Here is a 9,078-nt window from a genome sequence, read left to right as displayed (position 1 = left end):
AGGCAAGTCACTCGAGAAATCGCGGTGTTTGGGCGGTTTTGTAAGAAAAAGCTCAACAACTTTGGGGTTTGTCTAAAAGAAGCGCAACAACTTTCGGGGTGTCCTAGATTTTACTTTTTGAAATATGGCAACCCTAAATTATTGAAGCTGCTTAACTGCAGGATTGCTGGAAAAATTGGGTGTCTGGATTTTGGCATTGCGGTAGATGGGGCTGCGAGTTTGCACTTCCCTGTGCCCGCCTGCCGGAATTTCGGGCTGCGCTTGCCTTGCCCTCCTTGCGGGAGTCTCCGGAACCAGCCCCCCCGGGCAGAGAACGGGAGCGCGCCCGCCACCGCCCGGCTCGCCGGCTTCTTCTCCCCCCGCCTCTTGTCCTGCTGCCAACAGAGACCAGAACCTCTAAGAAGAGCGGCCACCCCAGCCCCGTCGCAGCCTCAAGCCCAGCGCTCTTTCGAATGCAGTTCGGCAGATGCAAACCCAATCCCGCTCTTCCTGCTCGCAAAGAGCCTTCTATAGAAACAGTCTCAGGAGCATTAAAAGGTGGTGCAAACAAATGCTGGAATGCCTTTGAGACTTTTAAATTCCCCGAGTGGGGCTCGAACATTCAGCTCCCGGGCAAAGACAGCAGCGGGCAACTGCGGGGGAAATGGGGGTTTTTCTCGCCCGAAACCTCTCTCTGGTGCGCGCGCCTGAGCGAAGGGAGCTGAAGTGCGGCGCCTACTGACCAATTGCGGAAGCGCGCCTTTGAATCCCCCCCCCCGCCTTCCAGTCGCGCATCGAGCCCGATCCATAAGCTCTGAGAAGCCTGCGGCAGATGCGCCGCCCGGTTGACGGGCCGTGGCTTGGAGGCCTGGCAGCCGCCTCGCTGCTCCCCTTGGCTGGCTCTGTTGCTGGAAGCCCAAGGCCGGCTCGGCCGCGCTTGCAGCGCCCGGGGAGAGAACTCCCTCCAGGTTGCAAGCCATTGCGAGGGCAGCCGCTCCCGGCTCAGGAGGGGCAGCCAGGCGCCAGTTTCTCGATACGTAGATCACTATCAGAAATAAAACTGTTGGCGCGCCGTTTCTTTGATACTGTTTAATTCTTCATCCTGGCATGCATTAAAAGAGATTGCCATTCCCATACCGGGAGTCGAACCCGGGCCGCCTGGGTGAAAACCAGGAATCCTAACCGCTAGACCATATGGGAGTGAGACAGAGGAGGAGCTTTTGGCTTGGAACCTAAAGAGAGCAAGGAAATGCAGCAGAAATGGAGAAATCCTCCTTTTGCCAGTCATATCATGGTACTTGCTTTTGCAAGCACTTCTGCAAACTGCTGAGAAACCCACAAAGAAACCATAATCTGCTTCTACTTGTTACACCCATAATGCACCAGATTTTCCGATGCTTCCCTTTCCCTCCAGTTGCCACACCCACAACCGGTGTCCCTCCCTTGCAAACTTTGTTTTTTCACTCTATCCTTTAACTTCTTCTGTAAAATATTGGCAGGAATCAATTAGATCATAAAGCTGAGAGTAAACACACTTGGTCACCCCAGTTCAATCCTGGCTGGATAGTGATCTTTTCAAAGCTACAAACTCATGTGAAATTGCCCCTCCGCTGTTCTCTGCTCTGGTTTCTAGTCCTTCGCTCTTCAATTGTTGGCGGCTCTCCCACAATCTTAATCCTTTTCAAAGGACACCACACATTCAAGCTGTCAGTTCTGAAACTATGTGTGATGTAACACTTAAGAATGTAAACATTTTCTGTATTGTGAGCTTATATAAGCCTCATTGTATTCACCTTAATATGCAGTTACATGTCTACTTCCCATAATAATTATAACATCATTTCCAAAGTAAGTCTGCACTGCCCCTCCCCCTTGGCAGGGCTGCCCTGAACAGCCAGTGGCGTAGCGTGGGGGGTGCAGGGGGGGCCGGCCGCACCAGGCGCAACATCTGGGGGTTAGGGTTAGAGGGCGCAAATCCACGGGTTAGGGGGCGCAAATTACTTGCCTTGCCCCGGGTGCTGACAACCCACGCTACGCCACTGTGAACAGCTCAGCTGGTTAGAGCAGGTGCTGATAATGCCAAGGGTGCAAGTCTGATCCCTAGATCCATCGGTCTCAGGATACAATGCTGCACGTTCCTGCACTGCAGGGGTTGGTCTAGATGAGCCTCAGGATCCCTTCCAACTCTACAAGTCTGATTCTACAAACTTGAAATTTATGTTGAGGGAGAAAATGATAGAAAGAGGATGTATCAGAGGCCAAGTAGGATCACTTTCTGGAAAATTTGCAGGAGCTTTTAGGGTAGCAGGAAGGAGAAGAGAGAGTTAATCTATTTTAAATCCATGACATTTTTATGCTGCTTAATTTCAGTGGTGTAGCAAGGGAGGTTTTAAAGCAGAGGTTGGATAGTCATCTGTCATGGATGCTTCAGTTGAGATTCCTGCTTTGTGGACTAGAAGACTCTCAGAATCTCTTTCCAGTGCTACAATTATACTCCCCTCCCCCCAAAAAGAAACAGTATAAAATAGTCCCTTTCTATCTAGCATTGGGACGCGGGTGGCGCTGTGGGTTAAACCACAGAGCCTAGGACTTGCCGATCAGAAGGTCGGCGGTTTGAATTCCCGCGACGGGGTGAGCTCCCGTTGCTCGGTCCCTGCTCCTGCCAACCTAGCAGTTCAAAAGCACGTCACAGTGCAAGTAGATAAATAGGTACCGCTCCGGCAGGAAGGTAAACGGCGTTTCCGTGCGCTGCTCTGGTTCGCCAGAAGCAGCTTAGTCATGCTGGCCACATGACCCGGAAGCTATACGCCAGCTCCCTTGGCCAATAAAGCGAGATGAGCGCCACAACCCCAGAGTCTGTCACGACTGGACCTAATGGTCAGGGGTCCCTTTACCTTTATCTAGCATTACCAAATGTTATGTACCTCATCTCAGTTCGACCTCAGCTAGTGAAGAGGTGGCCCAAAGGATTTTAAACAGTATTTGCAGACAAGAGTTAATACTAGATCTTTATCTGTTTCAAAGACATCCCTCTCACTGATTGAAAACATACAAAAATAAGAGGAAAAAACCTACAATCATATTGTAATGTGGTCCTGAGAATTATGGAAAAGGCAGGATGAGAGTAAGGCTCTGGACAAGGCTAACCAGCATTTCAAAAATAACCAGGACACAGATCTCCACAAACAAGATTTCCAGATGTTTCTGAAGCCCTTATTTATTAAGTACAGCTAAAAAATACATGGAGCAAGCGGCTTCTGGGATGCATCCCAATAAATACAGGCCCCATTCTTCTATCTATGCTCTCAGCGGAGAGATGGTCATAGCTGTTCAAGGGCAGCGTTGCTTTCCCCTTGCTACAAGTTTGTGCTTTTCCCCCAGCAATGCATGGTAATGTCTCTGTGTGGTCTCAATGTCACTCTGTAACGAGGCGATTTCTGCAGCCAGTTGAATTCCTAGAACAGAAGAGGGTGAGAGGCAGTTGAGATGATGCATCATGGAAGAGAACCTGGAACATTCCCCCTAAGGCAGGCAGGAGGGGGCGGTGCCTGTGGTCCCCCACAGGTTGTTGGGACTCCAGGTCTCATCAGTCCCAGCCAACAAAGACAATGGAATGAGGAGACTTGCAGTGCAGCAATGGAGAGCCAAAGGTTCCTCACAGCAGCTGTATGATGTGTTCACTGAGAGGACTTCAGGCAACAGAAAAGGAGATTTTGGGAAACGTGTGTCTCTGGAGGGACCAAACCCAGCATCCCAGGATCACTCAAAGGGGTATAAGTAACAGCACAGTCCTTGCTGCCACTTGTGGTATTCAGCTGAGCTAGCTTTCAGTGCTGGGCACATAAGACTTTCATCAGGGGCAGAGCAACATCCCTGCTTGCTCCCACAGTGTGTCAGGATCAATGACAACTTTCAGATTTACCCATCTGCACAGCCCCAATGCCTTTTGACAGAAAAAGAAACGAGGGCTGTGCTCTCAGAAGAGTCTTCATTGCTCTTTGGGGTACAATGAGAAGGGGAAGGAAGAACAGGTTATGTGGAGTGTAGGAGCAGCCACTTCACTCACCTTCTTGGAAAGTCCTTTGGGCTTGCCGGAGGCTTTGGGGCACAAGGATTCCAAACCATGTCAGGGGATTTTGATGCCCTGGTCCCTCGGCAGCCTTGTGGAAGGCCTTTGGGGGCTGGGTTGGAGCCTGTGCTTTCCCTGGACCTTTTCGCCATCGTAGAACTGGAAACATTAAAGCAACACCTTTACTAGTCAGGAACTTAGCGATGAGAAAAACACACAACATTCTAAGTCTTTGGTCACACCCACCCCAGTCAGTTCCCTGCCACTGGCCTATTGTTGGGAACTAGGATTTCTCTCTCTCCTCTTCTGTAATTCTGACATTATGGCAAGTAGTAGTAATAGTAGTAGTAATAATAATAATAATAATATTTATACTCTGCCCATTTGGCTGGGTTTCCCCAGCCACTCTGGGTGGCTTCCAGCAGAATATTAAAATATAATGATTCATCAAATATTAAAAGCTTCCCTAAACAGGGCTGCCTTCAGATGTCTTCTAAAGGTCCGATAGTTAATTTCTTTGACATTTAATGGGAGGGTGTTCCACAGGGCGGGCGCCACTACCGAGAAGGCCCTCTACCTGGTTCCCTGTAACTTCACTTCTCGCAGTGAGGGAACCACCAGATGGCTCTCGGAGATGGACTTCAGTGTCCGGGCTGAACGATGGGGGTGGAGACGCTTCTTCAGGTCTACTGGGCCAAGGTCGTTTAGGGCTTTAAACGTCAGCACCAACACTTCGAATTGTGCTTGGAAACATACTGGGAGCCAATGTAGGTCTTTCTGGACCGGTGTTATATGGTCTTGGCGGCCGCTCCCAGTCACCAGTCTGGCTACCACATTCTGGATTAGTTGCAGTTTCCGGGTCACTTTCAAAGGTAGCCCCACATAGACTGCATTGCAGTAGTCCAAGGAGGAGATAACCAGAGCATGCACTACTCTGGCAAGACAGTGCGCGGGCAGGTAGGGTCTCAGCCTGAGTACTAGATGGAGCTGGTAGACAGCTGCCCTGGACACAGAATTGACCTGCGCCTCCATGGACAGCTGTGAGTCCAAAATGACTCACATTTGACGCACCTGGTCCTTCAGGGGCAAAGTTACCCCATTCAGGACCAGGGAATCCTCCACACCCGCCCACCCCGTCCCCCAGAAACAGTACTTCTGCCTTGTCAGGATTCAACTTCAACCTATGAGCTGCCATCCATCCTCCAACTGCCTCCAGACACTCACACAGGACCTTCACTGGTTCTGATTTGAAAGAGAGGTAGAGCTGGGTATCATCCGCATATTGATGGACACCCAGCCCAAACCCCCTGATGATCTCTCCCAGCAGCTGCATGTAGATGTTGAAAAGCATGGGGGAGAGGACGGAACCCTGAGGCACCCCACAAGTGAGAGCCCAGGGGTCTGAACACTCATCCCCCAACACCACTTTCTGGACATGGCCCAGGAGAAAGGAGCGGAACCACTGTATAACAGTGCCCCCAGCTCCTCTATACAGTCCAGAAGGATGTCATGATCGATGGTATCAAAGGCCGCTGAGAGATCCAGCAGCTTTCACCTTTGTCCCTAGCCCGCTGGAGATCATTGACCAGCACATATGTTTTCTGAGTCTGTTAAATCTTTGTGACTTTCATTACTATTTCCAACAGAAATAAAAAGGACTCCTTTGTGTTTTGTTTATTTAAATAAAGTATTTGTATGTCGTTTTGAAGGCAAAGCCATCCTAAGGTATTTTTTAAAAAGATATGATTAGCTTCATATACACAAGCAGGAACATTATACTTCAAAATCACTTATGGAACAATCCACTTGCAATGCTTCTAGGCCCCAATGATCTTACTTTAACCTACCCATCTGTGATCCTTCTTTTATGCCTATTCGCCAATTCCTCTCCCCACCCCAAGATCTCATTAATATTGGCATGAATAGCCAGTTGGCAGGGAGAAATTGTTACACCTCACTATAGCTGCAACTCCTAAAAACACAGATGGCCAGGCCTCAGTTTACTGTAGTCCCAAACATATACCATCCCGACCAGCCTTGTGGTTTGCACCCTCACCTTGCTCACTAGGGCCAATTTCCTCCACAGCATCTGTAGCTGTTGGTTTGGCAGCCTTCACATCCTCTGACACCACATGAAACCCCATCTGACCATTGTCTTTCTTTCTAGACAGAGCAGAGAAACAGCAAAATGTAAGATTGAATCTATCTAGACCTCAGAAGAGCCTCCACCAACCTGGTACCCTCCAGATATTTGGCTAACAGTTCCCATCAGCCCCAGCCAACATCCTCCACGGCCTGGGATTATAGCAGTTGGAGTCCAGCACCATCCGGAGGGCACCAGATTGGGGTAGACTCCCCTAAGCAATGGCAGTATCGGCATTTGGTGCTCCCTGTGTAAATGAGTAGTTAGGCAATAAGGGAAACGGGGGGGGGGGGGATTCCACGAATGAATCCTGTCAGCACAAGGATTTCTAGGGGTTGCTCGAGCCCCTAAAGCAGATTTAGAGAAGATTTAGAGCACTTTTTTTAAATGTGCAAGCAGAAATGTTATTTATTTCATAAAAGTTATATCCTGCTTCACTTCAGAAATCCTTGCATTGACCAAAAATTCGTCTTAGTGTCACATTGGATTCCACCCAAAGAAAGTACTGCCGAAATGTTATTGCAAAAAGTAAATAGTGGAATTGCAATTTAAGTCAGGAATAGGGAATTTGTGGCCCTTCAGATGTTGTTGGCCAACAGCTCTGGTCAGCTCCTCTATGCAATACAAGCAGCACAGATACCCATCTAGAGCTAAAATCTGTCAAGGAGAGAAATAAAGCTGGAAGTCACCAAAACCAACAGGAAAGAATACTGGCTGTTCTGCCTCCCCTCTCCTGTTATTTCATAGGCTCTCATTTGCTCCATGGGATTCCACCCTCCAAATGCTGATATTTCCTGCTCTCACCTAGTTTTCACCTGAACCATTGGAGTCATCTGATGTCCATACTGAAGGGGAGAGACAGATTTGTTACCCATGGCATAGCGGGACTTGGAGAGCGAGAACCAACCCTGGGGAAGAAATAACCGCCACAAAATGTTAAGAGATGAGGCTTCTCTCTTTAGAAAGAATCTTCCTAAGTGGGCACCTTCTGAGAAAATTTTGTTCTTGGCCAGATCCCCACAAGAGGCAATGGGCAAAGGGCTACAGAGCAGCAACCATGGAGTGTGGGGGGGGGGAGGGAGAAAAGGAGGAAGGGGACCCGGGGTGGTAGAAGTGCCCTTCACCTTTATGCTACTCCCCCAAACCCAAGTCTCACCTGCTCTATCAAGTTGTTAAAAGCTTTCCTCTTGGTCTGGAGCATCTCCAGAGTATCAAAAAGGTGGAGGATGATCTGGTCCAACTCCTCACATACTTCAGCTGGTCCTGCATTCTGTGCTGGAGCCATCTGAAATGAAACCCCTGTAACTGCAACTGCATCTGCTCACACTCGGCTCACCTCTTTTGCCCCCTCCATTGCTGTCTGTCTAAGACTAGATTGCAAGCTCTTGTCTTTGTTCTATGTTGTTCTGTAAAGAATTATGTAAGAGGATAGCACTATAAAAGTAGCAGCACTCTGCTTGCTAGTTCTACTGTTTGTCATGTCCTCTGCAGAAAACGTAGAGCGAAAATACTTTACCCAAGGCAAAAGAAAAGCAGTAGCCGCCCCAGGTGTGGATGGACTACAACTCCCGCAATCTCTGGCGGGAGCCACCACCAGGAGGGTCACAGGTTCCCCATTTCTGCCTTTGGAGCAACCCAAGTACCTTCTGCACCAAGTGTGGTCCAACTTAATCCTAGGCAGGTTCACTCAGAAGTAAATCCCATTTCATCCTGTGGGATTTCCCCCTAATCTCATCTGCGTGCTGAGCATGAGCTGAATTCGGCAAAAGGTGCATTCCTTCATTCCTTGTTAGGCCAATTACAGAAACGGCAATCAAAAACTGAAACGGTAACATGATGGGCAGTAGGGGCCTTATCCACACTTACCTTTGCGTTTTTATATATGCTGGAAGCCACCCAAGGTGGTTGGGGCAACCTAGTCAGATGGGCGGGGTACAAATAATAAATTATTATTATTATTATTATTATTATTATTATTATTATGACCACACCCCCTCCCCCCCTTTAAAGCTCCCCCTTTCTCCAGAGCTTTGTTCTGATTCCGCTTTAAAGGGCAGGTTTTTGCAGGGAACGCTCTGGAGCAAAAGCCAAGGCGCTCGGGGCGAGCTTCGAGGTGCCTGCCTGGCGCGGCGCGGCGCCCGGAGGACGAGGCTTCCCGACCCCTCGGCGCTTCCTGCTCACGTGACCCGAAGCGAGGCTCCTCCTCCTCGGCCACCATCGAGCTACTGTACAGCAATTCCTCGCTCCGATCTCTCGGCCTCCGTAGCGGCCATCTTCTTTTGAGGCCGCGTTCCCGCGGGCAGCCATCTTGGGCAAGGGCGGCCGCGGAGGCCGCTTTCCGAGGCAGCAAAGCCCGCCTCCTTCTCAAAGAGGCAGAAGCCGACAGCTCCAAGAAAAAAAGCTCCACTTCTGGTTTCCGTTGGGACCCCCTTAGGAAGTGCGTGAGGATGGAAATGCAAAAGTAGAAATAAGGCCGAGTTCGAAACTCCCTCTCGCTTTGTGCCTTGACAAAAATAGCGCCCTCTGTCGGTTGACATCCCTCTGCACCTTTTTTCAAAAAAGTTATTTCCCTCTCTCATCGGCTGTTGGAACAGAATTCGGGGTTGTTTTAAGCACCAAGGGGAATGTCTAATTTTGGGGTTCGTAGTTAATTATCCTGGGGAATGGGGCTGTTGGTGAATATGGAAAATTAAGGAGGAAGGAAACCAGGATTTTAAACATTAATTCGGTTGTCTTTCCATCACCCTTGCTGACCATTGCATTCGGGAACCGGAAGTCTAATCGAGAATCCTAAGGGTATCAAGCCCTTTGCTTTGCTACGCCATTGCGCGAGCAGTTTGGCCGCCATCCTTGTTTCTGGCACACCCTTCTAGTCATCCTTCATTTA

The 9,078-nt window shown here is 49.3% G+C and overlaps 1 protein-coding gene across 2 annotated transcripts; it reads right to left on the bottom strand.

Annotated features, from left to right (window-relative positions):
• Nucleotides 1–3,157: 3,157 nt before the first annotated feature.
• On the bottom strand, nucleotides 3,158–9,054 carry VMA22 (vacuolar ATPase assembly factor VMA22). Of its 2 annotated transcripts, XM_083482673.1 has the most exons (6): nucleotides 8,058–8,342; nucleotides 7,348–7,476; nucleotides 6,996–7,099; nucleotides 6,105–6,211; nucleotides 4,046–4,207; nucleotides 3,158–3,434 (listed from the first exon to the last, which is right to left on the bottom strand). In XM_083482673.1, the coding sequence occupies exons 2-6, from the start codon at nucleotides 7,474–7,476 to the stop codon at nucleotides 3,310–3,312; spliced, it is 627 nt and encodes a 208-aa protein (XP_083338799.1). In that variant the 5' UTR covers nucleotides 8,058–8,342; the 3' UTR covers nucleotides 3,158–3,309. The 2 variants fall into 2 exon arrangements, with proteins under 2 accessions (XP_083338799.1, XP_083338800.1); XM_083482674.1 differs by lacking the exons at nucleotides 6,996–7,099; nucleotides 7,348–7,476 and adding an exon at nucleotides 8,946–9,054 and having other exon boundaries at nucleotides 8,058–8,106.
• Nucleotides 9,055–9,078: the final 24 nt, after the last annotated feature.

Source organism: Podarcis liolepis, assembly GCF_965112155.1.
Source record: "Podarcis liolepis genome assembly, chromosome: 17".
NCBI classification, from domain to species: Eukaryota; Metazoa; Chordata; class Lepidosauria; order Squamata; family Lacertidae; genus Podarcis; species Podarcis liolepis.
Note: the sequence above shows the minus strand (reverse complement) of the source record. Positions and strands in the feature narration are given on the sequence as shown.